General features: G+C 37.2%; 1 protein-coding gene, 1 long non-coding RNA gene and 1 pseudogene across 4 annotated transcripts; 1 reads left to right on the forward strand and 2 right to left on the reverse strand.

Moving 5' to 3' along the window:
• Positions 1 to 153: 153 nt before the first annotated feature.
• Positions 154 to 17,938, reverse strand: LOC132099040 (nuclear pore complex protein Nup107-like; annotated as a pseudogene).
• Positions 10,070 to 10,768, forward strand: LOC132099043 (uncharacterized). Its single transcript, XR_009423013.1, has 3 exons — positions 10,070 to 10,118; positions 10,250 to 10,404; positions 10,636 to 10,768. It is a non-coding gene; the product is annotated as an uncharacterized LOC132099043 (long non-coding RNA).
• On the reverse strand, positions 10,530 to 12,510 carry LOC132099042 (uncharacterized). 3 transcript variants are annotated; one of them, XM_059505427.1, is made up of 5 exons: positions 12,338 to 12,510; positions 11,954 to 12,202; positions 11,690 to 11,861; positions 11,130 to 11,171; positions 10,530 to 10,918 (listed from the first exon to the last, which is right to left on the reverse strand). In XM_059505427.1, exons 1-5 carry the CDS (start codon positions 12,489 to 12,491, stop codon positions 10,843 to 10,845), a joined length of 693 nt encoding a protein of 230 aa, XP_059361410.1. In that variant the 5' UTR covers positions 12,492 to 12,510; the 3' UTR covers positions 10,530 to 10,842. The 3 variants fall into 3 exon arrangements, with proteins under 3 accessions (XP_059361410.1, XP_059361411.1, XP_059361412.1); XM_059505428.1 differs by having other exon boundaries at positions 10,530 to 10,957; XM_059505429.1 differs by lacking the exons at positions 10,530 to 10,918; positions 11,130 to 11,171 and adding an exon at positions 11,225 to 11,264.
• Positions 17,939 to 18,582: the final 644 nt, after the last annotated feature.

The raw sequence follows: 18,582 nt of genomic DNA on the forward strand, positions 1-18,582 counted from the left end.
GGAATCAAACTAAAAATGAGTTGTGAAGCCTGTTGTTGCAAAACAAGTGTGAAAACCAACCCTTCTTCCCTAAACAGATGCGTTTTCACAAATATTGCATATTGACATTAATGTTGGTGTATCATCCTTTAAATAATTGAAGAAATCGTCTGGTTTTATATTTAACCATATTGGTGAGAATTTTTTATTTATTTATATACAGTATATATACAAAACGCCTCTCCAGTTAACAATTTACCAAATTCAAAACAACAAATCTTTATTCAAGCACAAAATTACAAAGCTTTACATTTTTTCTGAGGACAAAAACAGCATGAAACAAACAGTGTCTAGGGCTGAATCTCATATTCAAGAGGATCCAGCCCTTTATCCAGCAGGAGCAGAGAGGATTCCCTCATCTTCTGGAGAAACTTCTGCAGCTCCTCTTTAGAGAAAACCTGACAGAGAACAGTTCAGATGAATGAATTTAAAAACAAGACAGTATCATATTTACCCATAAGCGCTTAAGTTCAGGAGTGACCTCTTGCAATTTCAGCCATTGTCTTAATGACAAACAATATTCATGTTTATATTAACTATAATTCTTTAAATGTTTCAGACATCACACCTCATATAATCGGTGTTGGTCCGACGCGATGATGTCAGCCAGACGCAGACTCTCCTGGTGGCGTTCAGTGTGCTGCAGTACGGTTAACAAAAGGAAGGACATCATGGGCAGACAAAAACGCCGCAGCTGAGTCATCTGATGAGCACGCTCAGAGTCTTTCTCAGCGTCCTGCAAAAACACAACACACCATGAGTACAGGACATCCTACACTCAAAAAAATGCACCCAAGAGATGTTATAACATCTCAGCGATTCCCTTTTTTTTCTGACATATTGGTGTTGTATCTTCTACTTGGATTCAGCTGGATAAAACAAAAACTGTCCATCTTCATTTCAGGATGCAAAGCAACAAAATGTGATTATTTATAGTGGGTGATTCTTTTCTATACCCACTATGAGTGTGTGTATTTAAGGTTATAAAAGACCTCAGACATGCCAGCTGTGTTTGCCAAACCTGTAAATGAATACAGAACCTACTCACCTCTCTGACATCCACCATCCAACCTCCATCTACAAACAGCAGCACATTATAAATCCTCTCCTTCACATCCTTGGTCAGCGCTCCCAGACGCCCCTGCAAGTTCTCATACTCCATCTGGTGGAAGTGACAAAAAAAACAATTAAAGATAAAAGTAAGAAGTCTTCACTACAGAGAAGTAGTCGGCACTGTGTGGACGGTCTGTTCTGACCTTGTACTCTGCTTCTTTCATCTCATGGGCCACCTTCTCTGTAAACTTAGCTTGAGCAGGTGCTGTGGGTTTCCCCGGAGGACAGTTCATGTGCTTGAACCACTCATTAAAAGCTTCGAGAGCTTCCTGTTGGGATGGGGAAAACACAAATGGGCTCACAGTAAGATCATCTTGCCGTAACCACGTTCATTACAGTGATGCAGAAAGAAGCAGCTCCTCACCAGATAGGCACGGATGCACAGATGCTCCCGAATAGCATTCTCCTGCTCGGCAGGAAGGGGTGTTTCCATGCCCTGCTCCTCCCACTGGTGGTAGATTTCCCGCATGGAGTCTTCAGGGACTTTGGCGAAGACCATCTTAGCAGCGTCATGCTTTTTAGATGCTACGATGAAAATAAAACTTTATAAACATGTATTTTAGTTCCCTTCACACTACAACATGTAGCAGGGCAACAATTTGGTGTGTAATGTAGTCCATTCCTGTGGCTCAGTGGTAGAGCATTGCGTTAGCAGTGCAAAAGGTTGTGGGTTCGATTCCTGAACTTTTAACAAATTAATGACTTAATAAAGACATTTACCATCACTGTTTTAGTTTCTTATTTAAAGAGTAACTTAATTTAAATAACAAACAAACAAGGTTTTGGTTACCAATGGCTTTCAATGTACGATAAAAAAAAATTCAGAGATGTTTCTCAAATGATCTTTAATGTTCCAGTTTTTGTTAGGTCTTTGTAACCTAACCGTTTCAGTGTAATCAATTTTATGTTGAATCAAATAAAGCATTAACTTCTAAAGCCAATTTTCACAATTCATTTAACAAAATAGTGACTTTAAATGATCTTTTGTGGGTATTTTCACACCAAATATAATTTGCCACAATTAATTGCCACATCAAGTAATTAATTTGATTAAAAAATCTAACTGACTGTCAACACTACTCTCTCTCGCTCTCATATAGTGACTCAGCATCATCAAATTAGGTGATATTGGGTCTTTGTTTTTGATGCTGTGTTATAGTGGCATTCATTATAAACCACATTTTTTATAAACTTAAAATCAATAATGAAATCAACACAGCAAATGATCAATTACAGCTCAATGACATCTTAATACAATGCTCTAGCTGCAAAAGTCTCACCTAAGAACTTCCTCATGATGGCATTGCTCTACTTAAGGGCTTCAAGCTCTCTGAGCGGGATCAAACACCAGCCAGTTGATGACATCAACCTTCTGCTGATCCTCCTGTTCGAATAGATCAAGGGTTTTGTATTCATTCTATTGCTAACTGGATCTAGTTTTATAAGTTAACGCAGTTCGTTCCATTTGCCGTATCCAGTGCAGGGGTCAGGTCATGGTGAGCAAACTCATTCGTGTCTCTTTCTCTGATGGTCTCTACTACTGTTTTTGTGATCGCTGCCACATCCAAACCTAAACACCACAAAAAAAGAAAAAAGTAAGTAATAAGTCGCTAATAATATTAGAATTGACATGCAATGTTCAGTGAGTCATTATGGCAAAAGAAACCCTTTCCGTCGTGACCTCACCTGCTTGTGTTGCCAGCTCCAGACAGTGTTTGCGCTGCTCGGTATCAGTGACTTCCTCCAGGAACTGAGCATATTGTGGCATGGCCATCAGAGGTGGAAAGAGTACAAAAATATTCTACTCAAGTAAAAGTACCATTACATTAATGAAATTTTACTTAAGTACAAGTAAAAGTACCAGTCTAAAAATCTACTCAAGTAAAAGTAAAAAGTAGCTCATTTAAAATTTACTCAGAGTAAAAATTACTTAGTTACATTTTAACAGTGGGAGGGAGTCAAAAATGGGACAGGCCAAGGGTGTCAAACTCCTGCACAGTCCTGCACAGTTTAGATATAACCCTAATTAAACACACCTGATCCAGCTAATCTAATCATTTAGGTTTATTTGAAAACTACATGATATGTGTGCTGGAGCAGGGTTAGAACTAAACTCTGCAGGGCTACGACCCTCCAGGAACTGAGTTTGACACCCCTGGGATAGGTCTATTAATCTCAAACTAGTTGTTTTTAATTAAAGGAATCAGTTATTTAGAATAATAAAACATTTGGGCTGTTACCAGGCAAATCAGTATCAACAAACTCATCTTTTAATGCAGAGGAAATGCAGAAGATTCATTGGAAGTGGCATTTAGATGTATTACACTGTTTAGTGCAGGACAAGAATGCATTTAACCTGCAGTTACAAATGCATGAATAATGTTTTGATATACAAGACATAAAATGTTGAATACTCATTTGAAATGATAAGAAATTAATTATTTAAAAAAAAATCAAAAGATACTTTAAATGTGAAATTAAAATGGCCAGTATGTGGCAGCAAGTCACTGTTAATAAGTAAGTCATTGCGATTGAACCGAATCATTTAAACCGGTTGATTCATTCAGAAACGAAACACTGTCACGTTGCTCAGAGACGCAAAACTGTGCTTTGGTGGCTGTGTTTGGAATTATTTTCTGTTGTAGAAATAGAGCTAAAAAAGGCAATATGGTGTCTAAAACGCAAGTCTCTTAATTAACTTGTTTACTGAACTGTTATATATATGTATGTATATATTCATGATGATTTTTGGAGGAAAAGATGGCATTCTTTGTGTGATTTTGATTTAATATATGAAATTATATAAATATGTGAATTTTCTGCCCCTATATCTTCAATTTTGTGATCATTCTAAATGCATTTTAGGAGACTGAATCACACAGTGAAAGAATGCGCGCGCACATAATAAAAACAAAAATAGCACACTCCTCACCACTGTTTTTTTTGGCTAATTTGTGCAAAACCTCTTGCTAAAATGTCAAAGCTTCATTTTAACCACCAATGCAACGATGCAATTATTTAGCTTACCTCTACATTCTTGCGAAGGGTTGATGTCTTGTCGAGATTTTATAAGCTGCTAGTTTGGTCTTCCTAGGCAAGTACAGTTTACACTGCATAATAGAGCATACATATGGCCAGGGGTTCACTTCATTTCCTTCGAGTTAAACTTCAGAATATGACGGGGTTTCGTTTTCAGCGGTGTCTGCACCACTAACGCCTGTTTTGTCCGTCTGCATCTTTCTTGTGATTTTAGCGCCAGTTTGCCCTCCTGCCCATTATGCCGTAGTTTCCAGGGAGCGATTTATTTTTTTATTTTTTATTTTTTTTTACTCAGTAATTAATGTGTTTTAAAATGTAGCGAAGTACAATACTTCAAACAAAATATACTTAAGTAAAAGTAAAATTACAGATTTAAAAAATTACTTTAAAAAGTATTAGTACACAAAAAAGCTACTCAATTACAGTAACGCGAGTAAATGTAATTCGTTACTTTCCACCTCTGATGGCCATCTCAGCAGGGAGGTGACTGACGTAAAATGCAACGAGATCCACCTGTTTTTCCTTTACTAACAGGGAGATGTAGGCCTTTAGGACATCTACACACACCTCCTCCTGACAAACACAGATCACAATGGTAGGTTTGCATCAAACGTTTGAATATATTTGTCCATACAAGCAATACGCCAGACACATCAAGAGCAATAGAACCTACAATAAAAAATATATCCATATAATGTACGTACCTTGAGTTGCATGCCCAAACTGCGATAAAACAACACTAAATGTGACATGAAGCGCAACAGATGTGCTGGCAATGCTGCACTTCTTCCTAACCAATCACTAAACTCCTCCAGAAGACCTTTCAACACAAATGAAACTTATTTACTTTTTAAAAAGAAAATCTGAGATCCTTCCAAATATTGCTTCTTGAAGCATACCATCGAGATCTTCAAGAATGACAAACTTCTGAATCACGTGGTAATGTTCCTTGGTTGAACTCTCTGGGCAGCTCCTCCAGCTCTTCACTGCCCAGACCGGAGGAACAGACCTCCTGCTCTACCAAGAGTGTCCACCATTACCCGGAAATACGCCCACACCGTGTCCTCCCACGACTCGCACACGGGTAACAGCTGCAGGAAATGAGGACATATTCAAATAATGACTAAAAACAAGAGAAATGAATAAAGAACAGCGGAAGAACAGCTAGATGACTATTTACCTGTTTGAGGTTTCCACTCAGTGCAGCATAGATGGCTCGTTCATGTTTGTTGAACTGCTCCTGAGACAGAAAGGAAAGCAGAAACTTAATCAGAATGACTGAAACATTCACAGAAGCTGCTTATTAGGTTTAAAGACATTTAATGACAGGTTTTTAATTTCCTGAGACTTTTATATAGAATAACGGTTTTTAAACTTTTTCATTTAAGAATCTTATTTGTATAAATGTATATCAAGGATATACTTTCATGTATAAAATCTATTTATATTGTGTAAAGAAGATAATTGTTTGTAAAATTAAAGTGCATTTGAGTCATTTTTTTTTCATTTCACTGTCAGTGCTGCCCTAAAAATACATTTAGTAAATTTTTTCCTCACATTGCCCACAGACACCCTAGCATCCTCCTGTAGACCACAGATCTAGAGAGTTCGCTCACCTCCTCTGCCATTCTCCAACAGCAAACCTTCCACACGCTTCGATGAGGATTCCCCTCCAGACTGAAGCTCTCCACCTCCTGAACACACACACACACACACACACACACAAATCACTCTGACTGACCAATGAATGCCCATGTCCCGAAGATTTTTAAAAATAATTTAAAGAGAATGCACGCACAAAGAAATTACAGCTAATTCAATACTTTTAACTAGAAAAGAAAAACGTACATTCCTTATAGTAACTACCATAACTGTTTTAAAATAATATACATTCAACATTTTAACAATCCTGGACAATAGTAGAGTGTCCAAGCACACACAAATGATGAATCATACAGCTGTTTTAACAATGGGATAGTTCACTTAAATATTACAATTCTGTCATGCGTCATCATTCTTGGCACAGTTGAGCTGCCCTTTACCATATCTGATGTGGTCTATCAGGGTGGGGGGGTATTCAATATAAAGATAATTTAATCATAAAATTACTATTGTTCATGCATTGAAAAGTGCAGGTACTAACATTATTTCATGTTCATTTCTTGTTGATTTTTCTTTTGTTTATTGTTTATACAGATTTGAAAGTAAAGCACTAAGCTTGAGTTAAGATGCATGCAAAATGTAATTTTATTAACAACAGTAACAGGTGCAAAATGAGCAAAAGAAAACAGAAAATTAATTTCTGGGTGAACTATCCCTTGCAAGTTCTATTTATCATAAAAAAGGAAATATTAATGTAGCTAAATGTTGGTTAGTATGTGCATGTGTTGACCTCCGTTGATGTTGGGGTCATGATACGGCTTCCAGCCTTCCAAGGTGGCAGTACGCCAGGCTTGACCACAGCGCTTACACAGCCTCTGCGCCTACACACACACACACACACACACACACACACACACACACACACACACACACACACACACACACACACACACAGTGTCAACACAGATTGTCAACAAAGAACCTGCAGTTACAGAACAAATATAAAAATAAAGAGTTACCAAAAGTTTTTTCAAAAGTATGTTTTGAAATTGTTATTGGCGATATGAAATGTGTTGGTTTGGTCACAAACTTTAAATGTAATCAATTAGTTGTGTTGCATTGCTACAATACTCAAATATAAAATGACTCCGAATACCCATCCCTAATAACAGTCCTCCTCAGAAAACAAACACACACCTCATCAGTCATGCCAGCTCTTATGAGGTTAAAGAGATTTTTGAGCAGGCGAGTGTCGTCCTCTCTGTCCAGGTCTGCCAGTGGTCTCCTCTGTCTGATGGGAGCATCGGGATCCAGCTCTGTGACCAGCGACCTGCTAAAACCACCGCTGGACTGATTCCTCCTCAGCTTCAGGGTGTGGAGCGTGACAATCACACGAACAATCCACAATAAAACGATCTACCTGCATTCGATTTTCTTTAGAAATCGGAGTTTTGAGATGTTCAATCCTATAAATAAGCAGTAATATCACTTACCAGATTTGGCATAGTATTCAACATTATCAGAGAAGTCTCCTATCTCATCTTTGGCGATACTCTCCAACCAATCCACCACCAGCTAAATCAACACACACACCAGAAGTAATTAAAGTGGTTTTTCCATGCAGAAATGTGCAGGATGGGTGTAAATGAATGCATGTGTACCTGGCTCTGTCGCACCATAATATCCTTCTCATCCACTTATGACTAATTGAATGCATCCTTGCTGAATAAAATGATTCATTTGCTCTTCATCTTATGCCAACCATTTTAAACGGCAGTGTAAGTCATAATGCATGAGAGCGTTATACCTGTACAGCGAGGTGATGAGCCTCCAGGTCATCTCTTGCTGCAGCAACCAGGTGATGCTGACCGTCTTGGAGGATTTCTGCTGACCAGGGGCCGATCGAAGAACCATTTTCTGCAACATACTAACCTGCAATACAGTTCAGCACATAACAAATCTCAGGAGGGATTTTAATCAGCTTGCCATTGCAACATGCTCTTTTAGCTTCCACTCAAAACATTTAGTTTTTCTACTTAAAAAATAAAAGATAACTTATATTACAGATTACATTTATATTGTAAATAACTACATATTTCTACTTGAATTCACATCATATCGTTCTGAAATTCCCAGTCTGTCTATGCACTGCTAGGCGTGTACCTTATCCTGACAGAGAGCCTCATAATCCTCTAATAGATCAAACACAGCTGTGGACGCATGCTGCAAATATGACTGCAGAAATTCAGGAAACAAACAAACAGAGAAGCTGGGAGGAGAAAAGAGAGAGAGAGCTGTTAATCATGTAAACCGGTCACTTCATTTGTGGCGATGATGATTATTAGGATTATTTACCCGCCTCTCCAGGATCATCTTCCTTTAGCATGATAGCGCTCATGTTGACATCCTCAGTGAAGATGGTGTCCACCAGTCCAGACAGAGGAGACGGGTAAAGTCTGTTCGTCCAATCACTGTCATCCAAGTTCTGAGGTGCCAACAAACAAAAACCCAAAGCAGTTAGCCCAAAGAGTTACCACCGAAATCAAACATGCTATATATATATATATATATTTATATATGTAGTCAGAATGAATAAAGGATGTTCATATGAATTCTGGGCACACACTATGCTCAGACTGCCTTTGGTACGGGGTGTGTTGACGAAGCGAGGAGTTCTGCTTCCTGTCCCGAAGATGGCTGACACATCTGGATTCCTTAGGGCACTTCTTGGGGTGACTGTACATAATACAAAAACAATTGCACATCAATACAGACCACTATTCACCAACATCAAACTAAGAGAGAGATATTAAAATAAGTTTATTTACAAGTTTGTTTGAGGAGAGATCCAGGTGTTTGGTGCAGTGGTGGTCTCGCAGGGGTAGTGCTGGTGCCAGGAGTGTTATCCTGTGCCGGTGGGACTGAACACACAAGTAAAGGAAAAAAGCAAAACACTGAAACATATACTTACTAGTGATGTGTAGTTCTTGAACGATTTGTTCATTTTGAACGAATCTTTAATGTGACTCAAGTAGAACGAGTCGTCTCGGGGAGTGATTCATTCAGTCGCGCATGCGCATTATTCTTTAGGTTCTGTTCTGCTAGTAGTAATTCACCTGTGTCAGTCAATGCAGTCTGAGCCGGAAAGAGAATTGATTAGTTCATAGTTCGGGTCTATTAGGTTTTTGACTCGTTCCTTAATTATGTGACAGACCTATATGCTAAACCTATGCAATCTGAGGTGGAAAGAGAATTGATTAGTTCATAGTTCGGGTCTATTAGGTTTTTGACTCGTTCCTTAATCATGTGACAGACCCATACGCTAAACCTATGCAATCTGAGGTGGAAAGAGAATTGATTAGTTCATCTTTCGGTTCTTTGGGTTGTTCGTTCTTTTGTCCCGTGACGTGACAACATTGGCTAGAGTAATTAGTTCATTTACAACCTTCCTTACAAATGGGTGCATAGTACTGATTATTATTTTTATATCATAATTATGATTTACTCTTACACTTACGTGATGCATTTCTGGTTTCAAATGGTTGCTTTTAATTTCTGTCATGATGGTACTTTTCCATCTTTTGAGTTCACCCTTCAGATTAGACTATAGAACTGTAGTGTTACTTGTTTAGGATTCAAAATGTTATTTGCTTTTAAAGGGGTGGTAAAACGCGGTTTTTCGAAGGCTTGATTGTGTTTGTGGGGTGCACTGTAACATGTGTTCATGCTTTGTTTTTAAAAAAAATCGCATTATTTTTCATATATTTTACCTTTACTCTACACTGCTCTGTCCCTCCTTGTAAAACGGTCTGATGGTTTCCGGGTTCTATGAAGCCAGTCCCACAAAAATAGCAATGGGCTCAGATTGGTTAGCTGGCCCAGTGTGTTGTGATTCGCTAACCGCCTAGAGCACGTTTTTCGGTAACGTCACGCCCCTTACCTTTACCAGTCGTCTGTGCTTTGGTGGTATTAGATACAATGGCGTCAATAAAACCATACCAATTTGAGCCCGAATCGGACCTAGAAAATTTTAATGAAGATGAACGAGCAGAACCTGTTCAAGAACGGCGTTTAAATGACGTTTCAGAATGGTATGTTTTTTGTTGTTGATATCTAAATACTTTTTTAGATACGCTGTAATTTAATTGTACTAATTATAATAGTTGATGTTTAATTTATAACAATAATAAGTGTTTGTCTATTAACAAAAGTGTATTCAAGAACCTTTATTAAAAATATATATATATTTTATTAGGTGTACATGTAATAACTGTGAAAAAATGCCAATTGAAGAGGAAAACATCTGCTGCAAAGAAATACAGAAGGTAGTGTAATAAGCTATTACCAAAATTATGCATAACGTGTTAATAATTCTGTATAATTATTTTTTCATATTTAAAAGATGAACATAGGTTAATTGTACAGTATGTTCTCATTGTCTTACATTACCGTTTAGGTTGTAAAACGAATGATGGAGGTTCCAGACCCTCCTAAATGTATGGTTGAGCATCCAGGTTTTGAACCAAACTGCTTAAATCCGTATACTTTGCAAAATATCAATAATATTTACAGAGCCGACTATGGACCAGTGAGACGCAGAAATGAAGAGGAGTAAGTATTTATTAAATTTTATGAAATTATGTTGTGTAAAAGAACATAAATAAAAGACAATAGATACAAAATATATATATTTACACATTTATATTTACTATATAGTTATTCAAAGACAAAAACTAATCAAAATATACATTTTTATCAAACATATTTTCACATCACATATACATGTTTCCAATATACCACTGGTTTTATACACAATATTGAGGTTTTCTATTCCTGCCATAGGCGTTTCCGTTATCTGGCCTATCGCAGCTTTGTCAGCTGGTGCTGGGGCTACCTAGGACGTAGTGTGAGGGTTGTCATCCCCTCATGTGTTGTTAACCGGATCCGTCTACAGTTTCCTGATCCAGCGGGACAGTATGTTGGGTTCTGGCCACCCCTCGACTGAATCGTGACACACGCTGGGCAATCACCTCTTCTTTGGAAGGTTTTTCATACTGTGATGACAGAGGAGGTGGAATGGGGATTGCATGCAGCTCTTCCGCATATGGCTTGGGGTCCACAAAGACTTTATGTAACAGAAGGCTCATAAGGTCATCCACATAGTCTGTAAAAAACAGAATACTGAGTCACTCTATGGTTTTACATAATTACTGATAAATAATCTACCTTTGTTTTATAATTAACATTTGTGTAATATTTATAAATATTTTTTGTAAGCTTATATTTATTTTATTATAGCTTTTTTTTATATATTATTGTTAATAAAACAAACTTACTGTATGTTGGTTCTATTTTCACTGGCTTTGCTGTGCATTCCCCTTTTTTGGACTTTGGAAAAACGATCTTATACACAGCCTGTCCTTCAGTTATTGTTGCCTGCTCACGGTTAGCATTTTCATTATAGTGCATTGCTGCAAGATACAGCCTGTAATCAGTGCACAATCCATAAAATATGAAGATTAGTAGACTGTGTTGTGACAAATAAACAAACAATTCAGAATAAGAGACAAATGTTCAATCCATGATTATAATGGTTTCTTTCTTGCAAGAAAGGCTCACAGTCGCACAGTCAGTCAAGAGAATGTGAGTGCTCGCCAAGATGGGAGGCTTTATAGCTCTTTATATCTCTGCTACTCATATCATAGATAACATACTGTAGGGCCACAGGCAAGGCTCCTAACCTATTTAACCTTTTTCTTACTTATTAGGAAAGAACATTATTTATTATAGGGAAAGATCATTAATATTAATAAAATAATGAATAAAAAAAACATTTCCATAACAATTGTTAGAAACAATGCTTATAAATATTACTGAATATGTCAAAGATTATTACCTGCACAACATTCCTATGAAAGGGAAAATCACGTTCTTTGGGGCAAAACGCAAAATCAGACTGTGGAAAGCCTCCAGTGATGACGTCTGAAAGTTGTGGCTGAGCTTTTCTATATCCTTGAGAACTCTCTTGTTGTATAATAGCTTTTCCACTTTATGGAGCGCTATTGATCCTGTAACCAAACAGATAAAATATGAAGAAAATCTCAAAATTTTACTAGTTTACTGTCATTTTATTGTCATTTGTCTCTCTATACAGTCATACCTGGTTGGATCCATTTTTTTGGATCCCTGGAAACTTTGTCTGGGTGTTCACACTTGGGGAAGAGGTGGTTCTCATGAACATGTACATTTTGGATGTGGTTCTGCAGTGAATTCCACTTCGCCACCTTTTCTGGCCCAGACTCAGAGGAAATCGCACTCCAGTAAACATAGTTTTTGATGCTGTGCAACCATTTTTTCAGCACCTCACAGTCCTTCATTTTTGAAAGTTTGTCAAGTTTCTTAGATAAACCTGTACAAAGTAAAAGCTTGGTTGTACAATCATTATTTCAAGATAATCAAATTACCACAAAAATAAAAATGTACATGTTAGGTTGAACAATTAACTGAATAAGAATCAATTAATAATACAAAGATAAATAATTACCTTTCTCAAAGTGCCACACGTCATAGAACTGAGTGATATTGCGGTCCCTCAGGTACTTCTGAATCTGCGGATGGCGATCGGTGACGATGTAGTCAACAGCTAAACCATTAGACTCGAGCTTATCGAGACAACGCTTCAATCCCTCCTTTTCCATATGATAACTTCCACCAACCTCGTTGTTCTGTTGTTGGGTACACAACATTTCAAATGTATAAACAGAGTAGAGTATAAACAATAACAGATAAAAGAAAATGTAACATTTTTTATTTAAATGCTTAATTACTAACCTGAACTAGTTGAAGATCCAGAATTTTGTTGGTTTCCATGTGCATAATAGTGTAGCTGCCAAATTTTGCTGAGTGTCCTATTTTAAACATCATAATCATATATAGAACATTACTGAGAACATCAGTATCATAATATTTTAGGAAAACTCAAAGACTATAAAATAAACGGCGTGATTTTTTTTTATTTACTGTAAACGTACCTGGCGTGTCAGCACGTATATCTCCAGCCACAGCAACATTTCCTCCCTCTTGCAGCTGTCTTATAAGATTCAGTTGATCTTGGTTCCACTTGTGTATTATGGTAGGCTCAATGAAATTCCTGGCATGAATTCTAAAAGTTACGAAATGCATCATCTGGAGCTTCATGGCCTTGAAAATCTATTAACATAGAAATCATACAGTACATACATACTGAAACAGTATTTTTTTGTGAATTTTATTGTAATTGTAATACCTTCTCTAGTTGTTTAAAAGATCCACCGGTAAAATACGTTGCAGCAGACAATAGCAGGTTTCCAAGTGGGGTACTCCCTACAATGGGCTGGCTCTGCCACTGTCTGTAGTAGTTACACTTTTCACAAAGCTGGGTGAATGCAACAAAAGTCCCCCTTCGTCTGCTCTGGACAACACACTTTGTCTTACAAATTGGACAGGACACAAACAGCTCTCGAAGACAGCTTTCAAAAACAATGTATTTGTTATCGCTGTGGTCGGGCTGTGGATCCATCCTAAGGCAATATAAAAAGAATAAATATTAGGAAGTTGCTTTCATGTTTTATATATTTTTTTAAACACAAATGTATTGGTAAAAAAGTGTGTAAATATGTATTTATATCTTACGCCAATTCTGATTCTTCAGTAACAACAGAATCTGGGTTATATGTGGAATCGGTGGATTCGACATTTAATTCTGATTCTTCTTCCTCATCTAACACCAGACGAGGTCTCTTACTGGGCCTGAAGACTGAGCCCCTTACTGGTGCTGAAGACTGCTGCACATCAGGAAACATGTCAGTTGCTTGGGTGCCCACATTAGGACCATAATATGTTGCCTGAATGCCTACAAGTACAAAAAAAAGTAAAAAATACAATAACTCATAACCATCTGTCATGCTATTAAAATTTTTTTACAGTGAGAAACATAAGCCACTTTCTAATACACATAAGTTTCAGTAGCCGGTATAACAAATATAATAAAAAAAGACAATATGTACTAGAACTGCATATGATAAAGTAACACAAACACATTTAATGTCTGTATTTCATACCTTTGCTCCTTAAGTGGAAACTGCTCAATGTACCCATTGAAAGTTGTGTGCCCACTGATCGCATCTTTGCCTTTATCTCTGTGGCTACAGTTTCGGTCTCTATAGGGTCTGACTGACATCCAACTTCATGAAGTGTAGATGTAGTGGGGAGCTCTTGGGAACTCGAACCCTGCTGAGATGTTGTCTGTAAGAAATAATGACAATATGTAATCAATGATCAAATTACAGCTTAAAACATACATTTGTCATGTAAAATAGTAGGAAAAAATTAATTACTGGGTAATAATCATTGGACCACAAAAAATAAGCTTCATAAGCAAGAATTTCATATAATTGTTCTAACAAATTATATTAGTCCTCAACGGGATTTTTTTTGATTAAAGAGTGAAGATCGGTACTGAATGGAATCGTTACTTTTGTATTTTTAGAACGCTTATAGCAAACTATCTGTCGCTATAACTATTAACCCAAAACGAACACTAAACATTGGATTTACTATAGTAGCCAAATCAAACACAGAACCATGTTTAGCATGCCTGCAGATAAACAAACATGTAGATAAACAATACATAAACGCTCTAATCAAATAATGATACACACTAATTCCAAGTTCGCGGTTGAGATTAAGAAAAAAAGTTTGTAACGTTAACGTTAGGGGTTTGTCGAATGCATGAATGAGCATTTAACAAACTGGTTTGCTGAGCCAAACAGCGTTGTTATTTGTTCACTTCCTTGATACAATGTACAATAAGCAATACAAACTATTACAGTAAAACACATCGACGAAAAATAAGTCATACTTACAGGTTGTGGCCCGTAAACAGCTTCTGTTTTTAAAGTTGGAACTGCTCCATCTTTCAGGACAAGCCGTTGGGCGAATCCTGCATTGAACTCGCGAAGATTGTGGAAGCTTTCCTCCGTAAAATGAGCAGCACAGAGAGCGAGATTTGGGTAATAATTTTGAGGGACCGAGTTAAAAATAAATTTTAACCATTGATCCCTAACTTCCCCGTCCCTAGGAAGGCTGAACAAAGTGGACCTGCAATCCGGATGAAAATAACAGCGTTTCGTCGGCATCGCGGCAATGACACTCCAGCATACAACAACTCTTCTCAATCTCCACAGCAATATAAAATGGCCTCGCTCCCCACCCCGCCCCCCCTAATTTATTATTCTCGGAGGAGGGGTTTTGGGCTTAGTGATGTCAGCAACCCTGGAGGAATGTCGTGTAGTCCCTACCGGCCGTTTGCTGTAGTCCTTAGAAATGGATTTCTTTAAAAGCAAATATCTCCCTTTGCTTAAAACTTTGAACGTTGTAACTTTGCAGATGTTGTTTATGCTCAAACAGGAACATTACACACTAGCTAAAGTTAGAAAAGTGAAATCGTGTTTTATCACCCCTTTAATTTGTCATCATGTCCTTTTTGAGCAATCTTCTTATACAAATTTTAGACCAAAATGTCAGGTTTGCCTAGTAAAAGCAATTATTATACCAGCAAACTAAAAAAATGGATTAAAAATGAACAAACTAGGCTATAAATCCTTTGTATTGTAGGCTTGGATTATTATATAGCCTAGTGTTTATTTACTGATAGACAGTCAAAAAGACAAATTAATCAATATTTTATTATTAGCAGAGCTTTATTTATTTATAAAATAATAACACACTACAGATCCTGAAGAAATGGTAACAAAAACACAGTGTCAGAAATAGTGTATGGGTCTGTAATGTGATTAAGGAACGACTCGACCCGAAAGACTCATCAGATGAACTAATCAATTCTCTTTCCAGCTCGGACTGCAAGGTTCAGCGTATGGGTCTGTCATGTGATTTAGGAACGACTTGAACCCGAAGACTTGTCAGATAAGAGATGAGGTGAGCTAATCACAGACTGAAGACCTATAGGTAAAGAATGAATGAATCTTTTCTGTTTCTTATAGCATTTTAGTTTTGTATTGTTTGTAGGGTGATCAACGTATGCGTAAGTACTAGATGTGTTAGGGAAGTAACACGTAACATTTTAATTACATTTTGCTAAAATGAACGAAATGACTTGGAAAAAAAAAATCGTTCATTTTGCTGAATGAGACTCAAAAGTCAAAGTCGGTAAAATGATCCAAACTTCCCAACACTAGTACTTCCACTACCAGATGAGAACAAAAACCTGACCTCAACTGAGCTGGATAACAACACTAGTTTCTTCTATAAAGCTGTTTTCCGTTTTATAACTGCTGAGATTGAAGTTCTTTCAAAAATGATGTACTTTATATCATCAGCAAAGTTATTTTTTCTTTGTATTGCTGTGAAGCTACTTCAAAACTGCCTGCACTGTAAAGTGTTGTATAAAATTTGTAAGGATACATGAAACTTTTTTGTGTGAACTCTTTCTGCGGGCAGCACGGGTCACCTCGGTGTCTCGAACCGCTGGACTCACCCAGGTCTGATTCCTGCACAAAATACACACCAGAATTACATGTGAAAGATAATAACAGTATTATCCATAATTACGTCATATACTCACAAACACAGTTGAACACAGATTCTGTCTTCAGACTGACTAATGTTACTGTAAATTCACTCTCTCGCTCGCTCTTTCAATTTTTCAATTCAATTTAGGTTAGCTTTATTGGTATGACAAAAACTGTACATTTGTCTTGCCAAACAGTGACAGCTGGGCAGCTTACAAATAGTGCACATATGTATTAACAGAAAGAAAAAGAATAATAGTAATGGCAATAATAAAAATATCTAAAAAGTATAAAGCATGTAGTGCAATATGAATTAGTGTATGTAAGTGTATAAGTTAGAAATAAAATAAAGAAGTATTAGATTTACAGGGCAAAATATACATCAAAGTAATATAATAAAGTAATATGGCATAACATAATCATCATGTGCTGGAAACATCAGATCAGGGCAGGTTGAGTGTTTTCTGTTCTCTTGTGACAGGCACACATATTGAGCAGCAAACACACAGCAGTTCTTGTGTTCTCCTAACAGATACGACAGTTTCTCCTGGTTTGAAAGGGTTTTAAATGTCTGATGGCTCTGATGTATTTTATCACAGGACACTGTCCGTATGTCCGTGTATTTGGAGCATTCTGTTAGGAAGTGCGGTTCTGTTTCCATCTGATTCAGATCACAGTGTGAACACAATCTCTGCTCCGGGGGAAGCCATGTTTTTCTGTGTCTGCCCGTCTCTATCATCAGCTTGTGTCCGCTGAAGCTCTGGATCAGGGAGGGGGCTGCTTTAAATGCTCATCTCTTGGTATAGCAAGGCGTTATAATGATATGATTGGGGGTCACAGAGTTTCAGATGTTTCCAGAAGTTTATTGCCCTATTTTGTATCTTGATTATCCCATTTGGTAAAATCTTGATTTGGATTGGTCAGTGGACCCCACACCTCACTGCCATTGAGAGCAATGGGCTCAATTACTGATTCTAATATTTTCAGCCAAATTCTAATAGGGATTTCTATAGGACATTGCCGTTTTATGGTATAGAAGGCTTTATCTCTCTCTCTCTCAGTTCATTCACAGCATGATTAAAGTTTCCTGTGGATGTGATTTTCAAAGCCAGGTAGTTGTAGTTTGATGTGTGCATTATCTGGTTAGTGCCTAATGTATATGTGTGTGTGTTCCCCTCTTTCTTTCTCTCTCTCTCTCTCTCTCTCTCACACACCTAAATTAATTCAAAGTTCCCTGTAAAATACAATCAAACAGCCAATATAGCTAATAACTCTCAAAACACAACTAAATGAATACAAGTCTTCTGCATAACATAAAGCGCTGTGGTCCGAAATGCTGTATTTACATAAAATAACACTAAGGTAACATACTTTTCCATCGAAAAAAATTAATTAGAAGAAGATAAGGTACATTTTATTTTCTCTCGTGTTGTTAGATCGACAATTTAAACTGCCGTGTGGAGCCGTTCTCAAGAGTAACTTATGTAAAGTAGAACAAACCACGGATCAAATAAAGTCATCAGATAACATTCATACAACAATAACATAAACATAAAACGTAATATCTACCAGTCCATCTCTTCTGTAAATTCAAAACAGCTAGCCAGCGATGCTAGAACCACTGATCTATAATATACTGTAGATCAGTGGCTAGAACACATTTTGCGCCTTCACTTCTGAGGCTCGTTCTTCTTCTGAGCTGTGCATGTCACACTGCCCCCTACTGGCGCGGACGAACGAGTGATTGCAATATTACGCGTTAGTCACCTACTGGCCACAGCAAGAGTTACATGCACGGCTATGCGTCTTTTGATTCAATTACCTCAGGTAATCCATTGAAATCTAGATTGCAATATATGAGGATAACATTTAATCATGTCCTGATTATATTGCATTAATATATTTAAAAAAAATATTTCCAGCCTAATCAAATTCAACATGTATCTATTACATTAATGGCGCATTACATATATATGGTGGGATCATTTTTTAATTTGGAATATAAATTGAAATGTCACGTCTCATAAGTGGTAGCCTATTTGGTGGCTATTTAACGGATTCTCCGTACAAATGTCATCTAGTTATTAATGTCAATACTAATGTCAAGTAATCAAGTTTTTCCATGAACAAAGATACTGAACATACACTATGTTAGTGAATTTACCCGATGAGGCTTGTTGTCAAAATGCAACCTGGAACCTTTTTAACAAAACATTTAACC

This window comes from Carassius carassius, chromosome 22 (genome assembly GCF_963082965.1).
Source record: "Carassius carassius chromosome 22, fCarCar2.1, whole genome shotgun sequence".
Classification (NCBI taxonomy): Eukaryota; Metazoa; Chordata; class Actinopteri; order Cypriniformes; family Cyprinidae; genus Carassius; species Carassius carassius.